At 42.9% G+C, this 18,847-nt stretch overlaps 1 protein-coding gene across 4 annotated transcripts in view; it reads left to right on the plus strand.

The window, feature by feature from the left end:
* The first annotated feature begins 3,911 nt into the window (after positions 1-3,911).
* CBFA2T2 (CBFA2/RUNX1 partner transcriptional co-repressor 2) overlaps positions 3,912-18,847 on the plus strand; it is a 166,590-nt gene continuing 151,654 nt past the window's right edge. For all 4 annotated transcript variants that reach the window (XM_013053399.2, XM_013053400.2, XM_004746618.3 and 1 more), the window contains exon 1: positions 3,912-4,080. In XM_013053399.2, coding sequence (XP_012908853.1) covers positions 4,047-4,080 — 34 coding nt within the window. In that variant the 5' untranslated portion in view covers positions 3,912-4,046. The remainder of the gene's footprint in view (positions 4,081-18,847) is intronic.

The following is an 18,847-nucleotide window of genomic DNA, read 5'->3' on the forward strand; positions in this document are numbered from 1 at the left end:
CGATGCGGGACTCGATCCCAGGACCCCGAGATCATGACCTGAGCCGAAGGCAGCGGCTCAACCCACTGAGCCACCCAGGGGCCCCGGATTTAACACCATTTTAGAGTGTACATAGTATGTAGGTGTTGAAAAATATCCAATTATCCAAAACTTGGAAGTAAAGCAAAAGAATAGCTTCATGGAACTCCAATTTGCTTTTCCAGTTCACAATATGCATTGGCAACCTTGTCTTTATCTTTTTTTTTTTTTTTAAGATTTTATTTATTTATTTTACAGAGAGAGATCACAAGTAGACAGAGAGGGAGGCAGAGAGAGAGGAGGTAGCAGGCTCCCCGCTGAGCAGAGAGCCAGATGTGGGGCTTGGTCCCAGGACCCTGGGATCATGACCTGAGCTGAAGGCAGAGGCTTTAACCCACTAAACCACCCAGGCGCCCCTTGGCAAACTTCTCTAATTACCACAAGTAGATCTGCCTACTTTTCAAAAATTGTATATTATTTTCTACAGTTTATTTCACTAGTTCTCCATTTAGGGCATTCAAGCCAATTTTGATTTTTTCTTTTACAATTCTTATGTAAACTTCCTTCCTTCCTATGCATCTTTTTGTACACATAAGCAAATATTTCTTTGGGATGGAGACTCACTGGTGGGATTTCCCTTTTTTTTTTTTTCTTTTTAAGATTTTTATTTATTTGACAGAGACAAAGCAAGAGAGGGAACACAAGGGGCGTCTGGGTGGCTAAATGGGTTGGGGCCTCTGCCTTTGGTTTGGGTCATGGTCCCCGGGTCCTGGGATAGAGCCCCGCGTTGGGCTCTCTGCTCTGTGGGGAGCCTGCTTCCCCCTCTCTCTCTGCCTACTTGTGATCTCTGACTGTCAAATAAATAAATAAAATCTTAAAAAAAAGAGACAGAGAGAGGAAACACAAGCCTGGAGAATAGGAGAGGGAGAATCAGGCTCCCCGCTGAGCAGAAGGCAGATGCTTAATGACTGAGACACCCAGGTGCCCCCCAAGTGGAATTTCCAATCGAATGCATGAAACATGGCAACTCATTGCTTGTTTTCTTGATTATGAGAGAGGTTGAGCATCTATTTTTATTTATTTTTATTTTTAATTTATTTTAAAGGTTTATTTTTTAATTTGACAGAGAGACACAGCGAGAGAACGAAGACAAGCAGGGGAACAGGGAGAGGGAGAAGCCAGGACTCCCACTGAGCAGGGAGCGAGATGTGGGGCTTGATCCAGGATCCTGAGATCAGGACCTGAGCTGAAGGCAGATGCCCAACAACTGAGTCATGCAGGCACCCCGAGGTTGAGCATCTATTTTTTAATGTTTATTAGCCATACAGATTTTCTTTTCTATGCATTGTCTCCTCATCCTCTTTGTTCATCTTTTACTTTCTTTTTTATTTTTTTTTAAGATTTTTATTTTCTTATTTATCAGGAGAAAGAGCACAAGCGGAGGGGTTGGCAGGCAGAGGAAGAGGGAGAAGCAAGCAGCAGAAGAGGGAGAACCAGGCTTCTCACTGAGCAGGGAGCCCAATGTGGGCTCAATCCCAGGACCCTGGGATCACGATCTGAGCTGATAATAGATGCTTAACTGACTGTGTCACCAAGGCGCCCTTGTCTATTTTTCTTTTTAATTTAATTTAAAGTAATCTCTATGCCCAATGTGGGGTTCAAACTCAGGACCCTGAGATCAAGACTTGCATGCTATACTGACTGAGCCAGCCATGTGCCTCCATTCATTTTCTATTAAATTATCTTTTTCTTCTTGGCGTATAGGAGTTGTTTATTTCAAATATTGATCCTTTGTTGAATATATTGCAGACATTTTTTTTTTTTTTTTAAAGATTTTATTTATTTATTTGACAGAGAGAGATCACAAGTAGGCAGAGAGGCAGGCAGAGAGAGAGGAGGAAGCAGGCTCCCTGCTGAGCAGAGAGCCCGATGTGGGACTCGATCCCAGGACCTGGGATCATGACCTGAGCCGAAGGCAGCGGCTTAACCCACTGAGCCACCCAGGCGCCCCTATTGCAGACATTTTATCTCTGTCTTCTGCTTGTAAAAGGAAGCAAAGTTAAAAGAACTTTGTTTATGGTGTTTTGTATATAGAGGAGTTTGGAATTTTTTTTAAAATTTATTTTTATTTATGTATTTATTTATTTAAAGTAGGCTCCATACTAGGGGCGCCTGGGTGGCTCAGTGGGTTAAGCCGCTGCCTTCGGTTCAGGTCATGATCTCAGGGTCCTGGGATCGAGTCCCACATCGGGCTCTCTGCTCAGCAGGGAGTCGGCTTCCTCCTCTCTCTCTCTCTGCCTGCCTCTCTGCCTACTTGTGATCTCTCTCTGTCAAATAAATAAATAAAATCTTAAAAAAAAAAAAAAAGTAGGCTCCATACTCAATGTGGGGCTTGGGAGTCCTTACCATGAGATCAAGGGCGCATGTTCTACCAACTGAGCCATGCAAATGCCCTGGAATTTGTAATTTTTAATTTGTTTAAAAATTTTTAAAAAAGATATTATTTATTTGACAGAGAGAGTGAGAGAACACAAATAGGGGGAACAGTGGGGAGAGAAAGAGGGACAAACCGATTCCCCACCAACTGGGGAGCCTGATATGTTGCTCCATCCCAGGACACTGGGATCATGATGATCCCAGCCAAAGGCAGACGCCTAACCATCTGAGCCACCCAGGCGCCCCTCTTTTTTTTTTTTTTTTAAGAGTTGCTATTCTTTTTTTTTTTTTTTTAAATATTGTATTCATTTATTTGACAGAGGGACAGAGATCACAAGTAGGCGGAGAGGCAGGCAGAGAGAGAGTGGGAAGCAGGCTCCCCGCTGAGCAGAGAGCCTAAGGAGGGGCTCCACCCAGGACCCTGAGATCATGACCTGAGCCTAAGGCAAAGACTTAACCCCCTGAGCCACCCAGGCGCCCCTCTTGTTTTAATTTTAATTCCCGTTTTTGAGTCGAGTTTTTGGAAATCTGTTCAGAGTAGCTCAAAATACCGGGTCAGGGGCGTCTGGGGGGCTCAGTGGGTTAATCCTCTCCCTTCGGCTCAGGTCATGATCTCAGGGTCCTGAGATCGAGCCCCGCCATCGGACTGTCTGCTCAGCGGGGAGTCTGCTTCCACTCTTTCTCTCTGCCTGCCTCTCTGCCTACTTGTGATCTCTCTCTCTCTGTTTAATAAACAAATAAAATCTTAAAAACGAAAAATAAAAAACCTACATTTAAAAACACCGGGTCAGAACTCCTTAGGTTTTAGGTTCTAGTCCCATTTCTGCTTTCTGCTAACAATAAGCCGTGGGCAAGCTGGTTGGTGAAAAAGGCCTTTTTTCACGTATAGAAAAGGGAAAGTAATTCCTCTCTCCCTCATTGTGAGGATTAAATGGATGAGTGTATGGAAAACAGCACCAGAAGATGATAAAGGGCTCAGTAACAGAAATGATATCTAACAAGTTATTAATATCATGATGGCGACATTTTAGACATTTGGCACAGAGAAGGCCAAAACAAGGAAGTGACTTACCCAGGGACATGCTTCGCGCGACCAAGCTTTAACCTGGATAACTCAGGTGCGGCGCTGTCCCCTCCTCCCTAAGCCCCGCCCCCTACGGCCTCGCCTCCTCCTCCTCTGCCATGGCCACAGCCGGAAGCCCAGTGCTAGACGAGTGGGCCTGGCGCGTGATGAGCGCGCGTGACACAGGAGGGGCGGGTCTGAGAAGCTGGATGCGTAGGGATAGGGCGTCAGGTTCGCGCGGAAGGGGCGGGGCAGGTCAGGGGGCGGGGCTTAGATGGAACGGGCCTTGGGGCCGGGCTTCCGCGTGCGTTTGTCCGGCGGGCGAGGGTGAGCGGTGGGGGCGTGCTCAGCGGCCGGGGCGGAGCCAACTGGGGGGCGGGGCGGCGCGCGGCCTAACGGCGGCGTTGGCGGCGGCAGGAGCGGCGGTGCTGTGGCTGGCGGGCGTCGCGGCTTCTGGTTCCGCGGCGGCTCCGGCGAGCGACCCGGGCCGCGGGTGGAGGCGGGAGGCGAGCGGCGGAGGCGATTGGCGATGGTGGGCGTCCCTGGAGCGGCCGCCTTCCAGCGTAAGCAGGGCGGGAAGGCGGGAGGTTGAGGGGGGCGTGTGAGGGGCCTGCTGCTCCACAGGCTTGAGCTCCGGAGAGGCCCCCGGCTCGAGGCGGGGTTGGGGAAACTGAGGCCCGAAGCAGGGCCCTGGATCCAAGGTCACGCGGAAGGCCGGGCCTTCCCGGGTTCTCGAGACCGTCCGGGCGCTTCCTGCGCCCCCGGAGGGCTCGTGGCTCGGGATGTGAGTGAAGCTGTGGGGATCGCGGCCTCGGATCCCAGGCCCTGCCGGCGTCCATCCGACTTAACGGCGGACAAGGATTGTTTTGTTCTCCCGGCGGTGGGGCCCCTAAGTCCGGCTCCTAGGGAAATATTACACACGCCCAGTCTCAAGGGGTGTGTGGCGGATGGTGGAGGAGGCGAGGATGGCCTCTTTGAAGGGGGCCTGTTGAGTGCAGGCTCGGGTCAGATTGCCTGGGTTCACATTCTGGCTCTACCGCTTAGGGGATGTGACCTTGGATCTGCCCGAGCCTCAGTTCCTCCTTCTGCAAAATGGGAGTGTGAAGAGCATTTCAACCCCCATACCCGCCGCCAGGATTTTGGGTTTGGTGGGGCCAGTAGAATGCTTGGCACAGACTGGAACATACACAGGCGTGAAAACTGTTACACTGTAGTCGCTAATAAACCGCATCGAAGGTGAACCTCCTTCGGAAAAGCCCAAAATTGGGCTCTGGCTGTATATTCGTTTAAAATGTCTTAGGATAGTCCTGCTTTATGAGCCACTTGTTTTTCTTACCTCCGTTTCTCTATTCCCCCATTTGTCTAGTGTTCCTCCTAGAATTTTGAGATCCTTGGGGGAGGGGTGTTATCTCAATAACAAGAGTAACATTTTAATTGTTTCTTGTTACAATAGCAGTCGTCGTCAACATTTTTTGAGCAGTAGGCATTTTGCATTCTCTTCATTCAGTATTTATTATATCATTTATTAGGTAAAATGCCATTCTCGGCCCTGGGAATACAGCAAAAAAAAAAAATGGATAGACCAAATTCAGTCTTTGAGTTTGGTTTGGGGAGCGGGGGGACACAAGGTAAATGAGGAAACATAAGATTGTTTTGCTTGTTTTCTCTTTATTTAATCCTGGTGATAGTGTAAATAAGAGTTAAGTATTTGGGGGCGCCTGGTTGGCTCAGTCGTTAAGGGTCCGCCTTTGACTCAGGTGGTTCTGGGATGGAACCTGGCGTGGGGTTCCCTGCTGCGGGGGAGCCGTGCTTCTCCCTCTCCTACTCCCCGTTTGTTTTCTCTCTCTGGCTCTGTCAAATAAATATAAAATGCAATCTTTAAAGAAAGGAGTTAAGTATTTGAATATGTCCATTTTGCAGCAGATGAAATTGTCGGAATTGTGATCTAGCTGCAGGACCCTCAGTCCATATAAAAGGGAGGCTTTACACCGCCTCTCTTCTTTGACACTCATTAAAAGTTGAAGAAATGCAAAGTAGGTGCATCCAGCATTGCCTCTTCGTATCAAGTCTGCAGTTGGCTGCTTTTCATAGTTTGATCCTTTCCTCTTGGAGGTTATAACAAAAGAGAGGCTGAGGTGACTCTTTTTAGGTCTAAGATGCACCATCTCTGTAAAGGAAAGGACTTGTAATCCAAACTCCAGTTTTTTACCTCCACACCTGTTCCATGCAATTTTTGGTTTAAAATATACCCCCAAAGTACAGTTTTTGGTTCTATTATATAATGAATGTAGTTCTTAATAGAATTCTATATTTCATTCTTAGCATGCTTAGTGCACTTTTTCTTTTAATCGGGAAGCATAAGTTTCACTAAAATACTGAGGATTTTTTCAGTGATGTTTCTCCACTGTTAGATTCAGTTAGATTCAGCATTGACCATCTGCTATGCACCAGGCCCTGTGCTATTGTAGGGCTTACAAAGACGAATAAAGCAGATTCTTGCCTCTTGGAGCTTACCTATGGTCTTGCTTGGCTAATGTGTTTAACTGAAGTGCTGGGCAGAGAATGTAGGAGCTCCAGAGAGTCCTTGGGGGAAGTAATCTAGAGCATTGGCTTCAGATGTTTTCAGTGTTCTTTCAGTAGATAGGGTTAAGTGTGCACACATGTGAATGTTTTAAGTTACAATTACAGTGCTAACTGTAGTGTGTATTATGTACATTTTATAACATGTGCAAAAATAGACATTTTGTAAAGGATGAACTAAGACAAAAGTAGAAGTTCCAGTATCATTTTTTCATATCCTGTTGTGAATAATAACTATGCATCTTGGGGGTGGGGACCATTGGTCTTGTAGAGGGACCTTTTCAACCCATGAGATCTGTTGAAATTTACTTCTGGAGTTGTGCCTAGGTGGAAATTTTGGGGTCCAGTCCTATTAACTTTGAGACTTGGGGCACATTATTTAACCTTTCTGTGCACTTCATTTTCTTCATCTGTTAAAATTGAGTTGATGAGGGGCGCCTGGATGGCTTGGTTGGTTGGGTGGCTGCCTTCAGCTCAGGTCATGATCCCAGTGTCTTGGGATTGAGCACCAAGTTGGGCTCCCTGTTCAGTGGGAGCCTGCTTCTCCCTCTCCCTCTGCCTGCCCTTCTGGCTGCCCCCCCTGCCTCTGCCTACAAGTGCTCTTTTCTCTGTCAATAAATAAAATCTTTAAAAAAAAATTGAGTTGATGAGAGTTCCTGCCCCATTTACAGTTTTGTGATGATTGATAATCTAAATATGGTAATGTAGGGGCGCCTGGGTGGCTCAGTTGGTTGGATGACTGCCTTCGGCTCTGGTCATGATCCTGGAGTACCGGGATTGAGTCCCACATCAGGCTCCCAGCTCCGTAGGGAGTCTGCTGCTCCCTCTGACCTTCTCCTCGCTCATGTTCTCTCTCACTGTCTCTCTCTCAAATAAATAAATAAAATATTAAAAAAATAAATAAATATGGTAATGTATATAGTAGTATATGTAGAGTACTTAAACTGGGCTCAACCCACCATTTTGGGTGCTGCTTGTGCCTGAGGATACAAGGAAGACTTAGGATCTCAGAGTGTAGTAGGGGCCCTGCACCTGTGTATAGGTAATAAAGTGCTTTAAGTGCGCGAAGCATAGTCTCTTGGGAATACAGGGTAGGACTAACTGATTGTTCTTTGAGGGTCCAAGTAAGGTTTAGGAAAGGAGGTGACATTTGAACCAGGCCTAAGAAGGAGAGGGGCTTTTTCCGGCAGGAGGAATGGTGGACCTCTTTAGGCAATGAGCAGATACTTGGCTACTCTTGAGGGCTTCGTGAGCAGTTCGGGAGATCTGGACCTTCAGGGAACCTGATTAAGCTTGTATACCTTGTTAATAGGATAACAAACAGTGCGTTCTGGCTGGAGTTGTTCCTGTCAGGGGCCAGATGGCAAGGAAGCCTATTCCAGAACTTTTCACAGCACCACAGCTCTTTTCTCTCTGATGACACTTACCTCATTCAGCCTTCTTAGTAATCTAAGAATATAAACTCCTAAATGTAAGCTTCATAAGAGTTACAGTATCTGCATTAAAAATAATAAAGAAAAAGCTTTTATTTATTTATTTGGGGTAGTGAGAGATCACAAGTAGGCAGAGAGTCAGACAGAGAGAGAGGGGGAAGCAGACTCCCAAAACCCTGGGATCATGACCTGAGCTGAAGGCAGAGGCTTATTAACCCACTGAGCCACCCAGGCACCCCCAGTAACTTTTCTTTTTCTTTTTTTTTTTTAACCTGACATTTGTCTATTAGTATGAAAGAAGAGTTGTTAAAGTGTGCCTGAAAGACTTCCTGGAGGGTTGAATTAGGTACCTTCCATTTTCTCCTCGAGGTCTACTCTCCCATCTGTTGCTTGTTCTCTGCCCTCGGAGGCTGGCTTATTGAGAGCTTCCTTGCCATCTAAGGTTAGGAAGTTTTAATTTCCCTGTTTCCTTCCTATTGATACTGCCTCGGGCTGGTTATGTCCCTTGATGAAGATTTGCCATTCCTCTAAAGGAGGTTCTCTCTACAACTCTACTCCTAGATTTGGAGTTTTTATTTCCTTTGTTCCTCCAGCTTACAAGTGTGCTCTCTAATCCCAGGATACTACTCTCCCTTGCAATTATCACCTTTATAGGCCTGTTATTAAACCCTTCTTGATTTATCCTTACTCTGGAGTATGGCATCTTTCCTGCTGGGACCATGACTTGATTGAAGCTTGTGTATCTTGGTAATAGCGTAACACCTCAAACTTCTACTCCGGGCTCACTCATATACTGCCCATTCTTCCAAGATACTCATCTAAACCCAGCTTAAAGCAGATTTATAAGTTTATTTTTTTATTTTAAGTAATCTCTACATCCAACATGGGGCTCAGACTCATGAGTTCTGACTGAGCCAGCCAGGCACTCCCTTAGCAGATTTTAGAAGCAACAAATCAGATGGAGAAGAGGAAACTTACCCCAGGTAAGCATACTGACAATGAGAGGTAGGGTCTCTCTTTAGCCCTTACCTACTATGCCACACTAATGCATTTAGTCATTTTTCACCAAACTATTGGATAAGAGGGAAAAAAGAAAAAAACTTTAACTCCTAGAAACACAGTAATCTGTGACCACGCAGTCCAGATCAGATAAATTGCGGTTAGTAGCCTATTTAAAAAGGCAGAGGTATAGATGAGGCAGGTTGTTGATCATAATGGAAAAAGAATTTGCAAACTTTGGGTTTGAGGCCCAGTTCTGGGAAGTTTTTCAACTTCTGAGACTCCGTTTCTTTATATAAATGAGGATAATTCCTGCCTAATAATAACTAATAGTGAATGTTTATTCTGGGTCATGCATTTACCTTTTGCCTTTTAATCCTCCAATCTTTTAGGTGGGTAGGTATCCCGATTTTACAACTTGTGAAATTGACTTAGATGTTAATAGAACTAATAAATGACAAAGCCCAGATTAAAATCTAGATCCCAGGGTTTTGGGATCAAGTTCTGCATCGGGCTCCTTGCTTTTCTTTCTGCCTACCGCTTCTTCTGTTTGTACTCCTGCTATCTCTAACAAAAAAATAAAATCTTAAAAAAAAAAACAACTGTCTTGACCATCAATGAATGGGAAAATCACACCCTAATTTCTATACTCTGACACTGAATTTCCTATACTTTAAAGGTCATCCAAGTTCTCAGAATACAGCATTTCTAAGGGAAGGGAAGCAGTGCTTGTAGATATCTAAATATTACTGTACTACAGAACTTTTTCTGATTATTTCTTCCCTTTTTGAGGGAGATGCTCAAAACCTTTGTTGCCTCATGTTGTATGCACCCCACCGCGTTTCCCACCTCTACCCCATGGCAGAGTAGTGTGAAATGAGCTGAAGGCTTTGAGAGTAATAATACTGCTATAGAACTTTACTTACTTAATAGTCACTTGCTGTCTGCATGTAGATTTAGAGTTGTTACTTCAGTGAGTCTTTGTGTAGAATTGGGCATACATTTTCCTACTAGTAACAAAGTTATGGGGGTACCTGGCTGGCTCAGTCACTAGAGTGTGTGACCCTTAATCTCAGGGTCCTGATTTTTTTTTTTTAAAGATTTTTATTATTCATTTGACAGACAGAGATCACAATGGGCAGAGAGGCAGGCAGAGAGAGAAGGAGAAGCAGGCTCCCTGCTGAGCAGAGAACCCAATGTGGGGCTCGATCCCAGGACCCTGGGTTCATGACCTGAGCATAAGGCAGAGGCTTTTAACCCGCTGAGCCACCCAGGCGCCCCAGGGTCCTGATTTTAAGCCCCACTTTGGGCATGGAGCCTACTTTAAAATAAACCAAAACGAAGTTATCCTTTGATTTTTCAGTTGTTTGGAGGGTTATTGACTTGTTATTTTGTGAGTTGGAACTGACTTATTAAATTGAATCATGTTTTAGGTATTTGTATTGATTTTTGTCTTATCTTTGACTATCAACTATTGAGTGCTTTTGTGCTGGTTTGGAACCTATTGGCTTTCCTCTATACAGATTGACTTTAACCTTATTCTTGAGTATTAAGCCTGTGCGGGACATGCAGATCGAGACTTTATGATTAGTTATTTGAATTCAGTGAATGCTTTTAGGCAGGAAAGGTCATTTAAAAGATAGTGTACAATAAATGAATGCAGCACTAGGATAAGATGAGTTAATTCACTAAGTTCATACCTCTTCCAGGATAAGGAAAAAATGGGAGGAAAGCGGTGTGGGAAAAAAAGATTCCTTACCTGCCAGTTTTATCCTCACTCCTTAGTTTTAGAGTATTGTTTTGAATCTCATGTTATAGAAAGCAGTCACTGAATTATAAAGATTTACTTCAAATTTGTGAAACCTGGAAGGCTTAATGAGGGACAGTTTCTTCCTGGTTATTGTTTCTGCTTTGGTAAGATTACCAAATTGGGCCTCAGTGTTACTCTACTGACTGGCCCCATGTGCAGTCTGAGCTAGTGTATGTACATGTGACAGATCCTGTCTCTGGGTTTTATTATGGCTGGTTAAGTAGTTTTTTGCCTTAGTCTCTGGTTTCTGTCTTCTGGCCCCTTGAAGGCCTTGAGGCTATCTGAAATTATAGGAGTTGGGGTACCATAAATTAAACTTGTGAAATGAGTGCATTGCAGATGTGTCAACTGAATCAGACTTTTAAGTCCAGTTGAATTCTTTCTTTTTTTTTTTAAACAAGTTAAACTCATTTTTTAAAAAGGATTTTATTTATTTGACAGAGAGAGACATAGCAAGAGGGGGAACACAGGGGTAGGAGTGGGCAGGGAGTGGGTGAGGCAGAAGCAGGATTCCTGCTGAGCAGGGAGCCTGATGCAGGGCTCGACCCTGGGATCACGACCTGAGCTGAAGGCAGGTGCATAACGACTGAGCCTCCCTGGTACCCCAGTTGAATTCTTTAAAAAGGGGTTCTTTGCTAGGTTTTGTGCTGGGTGTTGTTCATGTATGTCATTTCATGTAATTCTTGGAACAGCCTTGGGAGGGAGTTAGTATCTCTGTTTTACTGATGAGGAAGTAAGGATCAGAGAACTTAAGTAAATTACCCAAGGTCACACAGTTAATCAGTAGCAGATGTACTATTCAAACTTGGTTCAGTCCTGGTGTTGAATTCATTCATTTTACGTTGAGACCTGAGTCCAAAACCTACTGTTTTTACTATCTACAAGACTACTTTTTACTAACTAAACTGGAGGTTTTAGAGGTGTGTTCCTTGGACCTTGGTGTTCCTGAAGATACTTGATTTCCTATCATCTTTCTTCAGGAACTTTCTTTTCTCTTATTTCTTTCTCTTATTTCTAGCTCATATTTAAAAAAAAAGTCCTAGGAATTGGAATATGATTTAGAGTACACTACTGTGCTAGATCTTGGTCTTGTTCAGAGGTATCCTGAATTAGAGATGAATTAAAAAAAAAAAAAGGCAACAGAAACTCTCAGCATCCTTTACCAATTCATCCCATATGTTTCCTGATTTTAGCAGTGAAACAGATGATGGCAGTGAACATCAAAAGCCCATGAAATGTCCATATTAATTTTGCTTGGCCGCATGAGGAGCTGTCAAATACGGATCATCCAATATAGTATATAGATTTACAAAGTGAACCTTTAGTTTGAAATGTGGCTCTAGAAGATTTGATTCTACTTTTCTATTTTGTGTTGCCATAATTAAATGCAGAAAAAAGTAAAATTTAGAAAAACCCAGAGCCAGGTATCCTTCTGTCTGCATTTATAGCTCTGGAGTTGGCTAGACCTTTCAATTAAATGAGCGGATGGCGACAAATATGTAATTTGACCTCTTCAGCAGCTCAAGTGAAATGTTAGTACCAGGCATAGCACAGCTCCCTTGACACACTACCTTGACCTTTTCCTCTCTTACAAATGTTTCCCTTACTCCTTTGTTAACTTAGCCATCTCCATGCAGAGGTCATGCCTGCTTTTAATTTTTTGAAGCCGTGTGACAACAGACATTGAACGGCACAGATTTATTCATTTTTACCTTATATCCATAGGACTACAGTAATCATACAGTTACCTCTAATTCCCATGTATTTTTTTAATTTTTCTTTTTTAAAAGATTCTATTTATTTGCCAGAGATAGAGCGAGAGAGAGCACAAGCTGGGTGGGGGTTGGCGTGCAGCAGGCAGAGGGAGAAGCAGGCTTCCTGCTGAGCAAGGAGCCCAATGCAGGACTTGATCCCAGGGCCCTGGGGTTGTGACCTGAGCCACAGACACTTAACTGATTGAGCTACCCAGGCATCCCTCCCATGTATTTTTTTGATAGTTTATATCCTAATCACTACCTGCCCTTTGCCTCTCCTTTCCATAAAATCTTAAATACTAAGTGACATTTTTGTCCACCAGAAATGTGCCCAGGTTTTTGGTCCTTAATATTGAGAAAGTGATTATGTCTTTGATTTTGTTTCCCTCTAGAGAAGTGGAACCAACCTTGCAGGGTTAAAAGGCAGGCATAAAGCAAGTCTTCTTTGTCATTGAGAATAAAGGTAGAGATGGTTTAGGAGAGGGAATTTTTTTGAGTGGTGAGGGAGATGTAGAAGAGGTGATGCTGGTTTTAGTTCCTTCAGCATTCATTCTCCAGCTGTCTAGAGCAGCTTAGGTCAGCAGCTCCAGTCTTTTAAGTTTCAAATTAAATTTCCCTTGGTGGGTTGGTCTGGCTAAGTGTTTTTTTGTTTTTTTGTTTTTTTTTTTTTTTAAAGATTTTATTTATTTATTTGACAGACAGAGATCATAAGCAGGCAGACAGGCAGAGAGAGGGAGAGGAGGAAGCAGGCTCCCTGCAGAGCAGAGAGCTCGATGCGGGACTCGATCCCAGGACCCTGAGATCATGACCTGAGCCGAAGGCAGCGGCTTAACCCACTGAGCCACCCAGGCGCCCCTGGTTTTTTTTTTTTTAAGATTTTATTTATTTATTGGTCAAAGAGAGAGCATGAGCAATGGGAGGGGCAGAGGAAAAAAAGCAGACTTCCCTCTGAGCAGGGGAGCACAATGCCAGACTTATCCCAGGACCCTGAGATCATGATCTAAACCAAAGGCAGATGCTTAACTGACTGAGCAGCCACCCAGGCATCCCTAAGTGTTTTTGTTTTAAATTAATGAAATTTCATTAATTTATTTTGAGATTTATTTATTTGAGAGAGACAGAGCACATGTGTGCAGGAGTGGGGAATGGCAGAGAGAGAATTTTCAGACTCCATGCCTCACGTGGGGCTCAGTCTCACGATCCATGAAATCATGACCTGAGCCGAAATCAAGAGTTGGATACTCAACTAAGTCACCCAGGCGCCTCTGTTTAAGTAAACTCTGTGCCCTATACAGGGCTTGAACTGAACGACCTTGAGTTCAAGAATCTCTTACTGGGGGTGCTTGGGTGGCTCAGTCAGTTAAGCATCTGACTTTGGCTCAGGTCATGATCCCAGAGTCCTCAGATGGACCCCCACTTTGTCCTGCCTTCTGCTCAATGGGAAGCCTGCTTCTCCCTAACTCTGCCTACTGCTCCCCCTGCTTGTGCACGCTAGCTCTCTGTCAAATAAGTAAATATATCAATGTTAAGGGGGAGGAAAAAAAAAGTCTCATGCTCCACCAGCTGAGCCAGCTAGGTGCCTCTGGCTAAGTGGTTTTTTTTTTTTTTTTTTAATTTTTTTTTTTTAAAGATTTTATTTATTTATTTGACAGAGAGAAATCACAAGTAGATGGAGAGGCAGGCAGAGAGAGAGAGAGAGGGAAGCAGGCTCTCTGCTGAGCAGAGAGCCCGACGCGGGACTCGATCCCAGGACTCTGAGATCATGACCTGAGCTGAAGGCAGCGGCTTAACCCACTGAGCCACCCAGGCGCCCCTGGCTAAGTGGGTTTTAACTATACTCTTTATCTTTTCTAAATATGATACAAGATATGTAAGTTATTCTAGAAAAACACAAACTCAAATATGGGGATTTGCGTTATAAAAAGTTTTTGTACTTTTAAGTTTGTATTTTACCATAATTTTAAACTTAAGAAAAAGTCGCAAGAGTAGTAATTCCTGTTTCTCTTCATCTTGATTCTCCAGATGTCAACACTTGACTATTTTTCTGTTGCTGTTTATATTGCATATTCCTTTTCTGAACTTTCTAAGTCTAAGTTACAGCTGTGATACCTCTTTACTCTTAGGATATTGTCTTGTAGAACAACAATATACCTATCAAAATCCAGAAATAGTCTTGATATAGTAGTATTATTTAATATGCAGACTTCATTCAAATTTTGCCATTTGTTCCAGTAATGTTCTTTATTGGAAAAATATTTTTTTCCTAGTCTAGGATCCAGTCCCAGGATATATTATCATATTTAGTTTTCTTGTCTCCTTCAGTTTGGAAGAATCTTTTGTGACTTCGACTTTTTTTTTTCTTTTTTAATAACATAGGCTATTTATCTTGTAGAATGTCCCTCACTTTGAATTTTTTTCCTTATGAATTAATTCAGATTTTACATATTGGCAGGAGTGTCACATAGTGAAGTTATGTGTAGTTATGTGTTTTTCAGTGCATCGTATCAGGAGGCACGTGATGTCCATTTGTCCAGGATTATTGATGTTAACTTCGATCACTTAAGGTGTTGTCGGCTAGTTCTCTCCACTGTAAAGTTATTATCTTTTACTTTTTAATGAGTAGGAATCATGGGAGGAGATACTGAGTTTATTTAAATGTCTTGTTACCAAACTTTTGCCTCCTAGATTAAGCATCTCTTGATAATGTTTGCCTGAGTCAGTTGCTACTATGATATTTGGACTATGATTTGCTATTTCTTTCTTTCTTTTTAAAGAATTTATTTATTCATTTGACGGAGACAGGGGAAGACAAGCAGGGGAAGTGGGAGAGGGAAAAGTAGGCTTCCTGCGGAGCAGGGATCCTAAATCGGGGCTTGATCCCAGGAACCTGGGATCATGATCTGAGCTGAAAGCAGATGCTTAATGACTCAGCCACCCAGACACCCCTGATTTTCTGTTTCTATTAGTTTTTCATTTACTTGTTTTTTTTTTTTTTAAGATTTTATTTATTTATTTAGAGATCACAAGTAGGCAGAGAGGCAGGCAGAGAGAGAGGAGCAAGCAGGCTCCCTGCTGAGCAGAGTCTCAGATGTGGGACTCAATCCCAGGACCCTGAGATCATGACCTGAGCCAAAGGCAGCGGCTTAACCCACTGAGCCACCCAGGCGCCCTTTTCTTACTTTTTAATGATAACTTTATAGAACATTTTCTTAACCATATTTATTTATATAAATAATGGGTTCTTAATTTTAGTCAGTGGGATATAATCTTTTTTGTGTGGAAAAGTATTTTTTTTTTTTAATTTTTAAAAATTTTTTTAATTTTATTTATTTGTCAGAGACAGACAGAGCACGCAGAGGCAGGAGGAACAGCAGGCAGAGGCAGACCAGACTTCTGGAGAGCATTGAGCCCAATGCAGGACTTATCACAGGACCCTGTGATCACGACCTGAGCCGAAGGTGGCGACTGAGCCACCCAGGGCATTCCAGTACTCTCCTCTTTTTTTGAAGATTTTATTTATTTTGAGAGAGAGAGAGAGAATGCAAAAAATGAGCTGGGGGAAGGGCAGAAGGAGAGGGGAAAGAAGCAGACTCCCTGCTGAGCAGGGCGCCCAATGTGGACTCAGTCCCAGGACCCCAGGATCATGACCTGAGCCGAAGGGAGACACTTAATGGACTGAGCCACCCAGGCACCCCTCTTGGATACTCTTGATTTAAGATATTTATTTACTTTTACAGACATTTATTAACCCCTAGTACCTGATGCTGGGGGATATGAAGAGAGTTCTAAGGTCCTGAATTTAGATGTAGTCCGGTAGAGGGGAGAGACTGATAATCTCAGTATCAAATGGTAAATAGTGATAGTAGCATGACAAGGACCACCAAAGTTAGGCATCTGACCTAATATATGGAAGCATTTGTGGATATATTTAAAAAAATATGAAGCTTGTTTTGAACCAAATCTGGTTTTCCTTTTCCAGCTTTTTAAAAAATTAATTTCTGGACTGGCAGTGAATTTTTTTTTTTAAGATTTTTTAATTTATTTTGAGAGCAAGAGAGTGTGCCCCTGAGCATTGCGGGGAATAGGCAGAGGAAGAAGCAGGGAACCCGATGCAGGACTCAGTCATAGGACCCTAGGATTATGACCTGAGCCGAAGGCAGACTTTTTTTTTAAATTACTTAATTTATTTTTTATTTTTATTTTTTAAAGTTTTTTATTTATTTATTTGACAGAGATCACAAGTAAGCAGAGAGGCAGGCAGAGATAAAGAAAGGGAAGCAGGCTCCCTGCAGAGCAGAGCGCCAGATGTGGGGCTTGATCCCAGGACCCTGGGATTATGACCTGAGCCTAAGGCAGAGGCTTTAACCCACTGAGCCACCCAGGCACCTGTGGACTGGCAGTGTATTTACATAATTCAACCCTTAAAGGTTACGAAGATGGGGGCCTATTGATAGTAGTGACATCTTGCCTGGTACTGTAAACTTACTATATGAACAGCTATAAAATTCTGGCTGATGGAATTGCCTTGTGTAGATGGTTGTATGGCACATTAGTACCCCTGACCGATTGCCATTAGCATGAAATACTGAGGTCTAACCTATTTGCTAGGCCATCGAGGGTTTTAGTGAGTGGTTTAACTCAAAGAATCAAGTTAAGGAGGGATGCCTGGCTTGATTTTGTTCAGTCGGTAGGGCATGTGATAGCTTCATCTCAGGGTCCTGAGTTGGAGTCCCACATGGGGGGTAGAAATACATTAAAAAAAAAAAAAAGAATCAAAGAAGTAGAAGAATAGTATAGCTCAAAATCTTGGGAATTCTGTAGGTATTGCTTACATCTTTTTTCACCTAATTTTGAAGAATAGGAAAGAAGGTATACAACAGTTCAGCTGATTGTTTTATTAAACGGCTTCCTCAACTCTATACTACTAGTAAGCTTTCCTTGTTTTGTTTTTTTTTTTTTTTTTTTTTTAAGATTTTTATTTATTTATTTGACAGAGAGAAATCACAAGTAGATGGAGAGGCAGGCAGAGAGAGAGAGGGAAGCAGGCTCCCTGCTGAGCAGAGAGCCCGATGCGGGACTCGATCCCAGGACCCTGAGATCATGACCTGAGCCGAAGGCAGCGGCTTAACCCACTGAGCCACCCAGGCGCCCCTGGTTTTTTTTTTTTTAAGATTTTATTTATTTATTGGTCAAAGAGAGAGCATGAGCAATGGGAGGGGCAGAGGAAAAAAAGCAGACTTCCCTCTGAGCAGGGGAGCACAATGCCAGACTTATCCCAGGACCCTGAGATCATGATCTAAACCAAAGGCAGATGCTTAACTGACTGAGCAGCCACCCAGGCATCCCTAAGTGTTTTTGTTTTAAATTAATGAAATTTCATTAATTTATTTTGAGATTTATTTATTTGAGAGAGACAGAGCACATGTGTGCAGGAGTGGGGAATGGCAGAGAGAGAATTTTCAGACTCCATGCCTCACGTGGGGCTCAGTCTCACGATCCATGAAATCATGACCTGAGCCGAAATCAAGAGTTGGATACTCAACTAAGTCACCCAGGCGCCTCTGTTTAAGTAAACTCTGTGCCCTATACAGGGCTTGAACTGAACGACCTTGAGTTCAAGAATCTCTTACTGGGGGTGCTTGGGTGGCTCAGTCAGTTAAGCATCTGACTTTGGCTCAGGTCATGATCCCAGAGTCCTCAGATGGACCCCCACTTTGTCCTGCCTTCTGCTCAATGGGAAGCCTGCTTCTCCCTAACTCTGCCTACTGCTCCCCCTGCTTGTGCACGCTAGCTCTCTGTCAAATAAGTAAATATATCAATGTTAAGGGGGAGGAAAAAAAAAGTCTCATGCTCCACCAGCTGAGCCAGCTAGGTGCCTCTGGCTAAGTGGTTTTTTTTTTTTTTTTTAATTTTTTTTTTTTAAAGATTTTATTTATTTATTTGACAGAGAGAAATCACAAGTAGATGGAGAGGCAGGCAGAGAGAGAGAGAGAGGGAAGCAGGCTCTCTGCTGAGCAGAGAGCCCGACGCGGGACTCGATCCCAGGACTCTGAGATCATGACCTGAGCTGAAGGCAGCGGCTTAACCCACTGAGCCACCCAGGCGCCCCTGGCTAAGTGGTTTTAACTATACTCTTTATCTTTTCTTAAATATGATACAAGATATGTAAGTTATTCTAGAAAAACACAAACTCAAATATGGGGATTTGCGTTATAAAAAGTTTTTGTACTTTTAAGTTTGTATTTTACCATAATTTTAAACTTAAGAAAAAGTCGCAAGAGTAGTAATTCCTGTTTCTCTTCATCTTGATTCTCCAGATGTCAACACTTGACTATTTTTCTGTTGCTGTTTATATTGCATATTCCTTTTCTGAACTTTCTAAGTCTAAGTTACAGCTGTGATACCTCTTTACTCTTAGGATATTGTCTTGTAGAACAACAATATACCTATCAAAATCCAGAAATAGTCTTGATATAGTAGTATTATTTAATATGCAGACTTCATTCAAATTTTGCCATTTGTTCCAGTAATGTTCTTTATTGGAAAAATATTTTTTCCTAGTCTAGGATCCAGTCCCAGGATATATTATCATATTTAGTTTTCTTGTCTCCTTCAGTTTGGAAGAATCTTTTGTGACTTCGACTTTTTTTTTCTTTTTTAATAACATAGGCTATTTATCTTGTAGAATGTCCCTCACTTTGAATTTTTTTCCTTATGAATTAATTCAGATTTTACATATTGGCAGGAGTGTCAC

Source organism: Mustela putorius, unplaced genomic scaffold, assembly GCF_011764305.1.
Source record: "Mustela putorius furo isolate JIRA1106 unplaced genomic scaffold, ASM1176430v1.1 tig00000743_pilon_pilon_pilon, whole genome shotgun sequence".
Classification (NCBI taxonomy): Eukaryota; Metazoa; Chordata; class Mammalia; order Carnivora; family Mustelidae; genus Mustela; species Mustela putorius.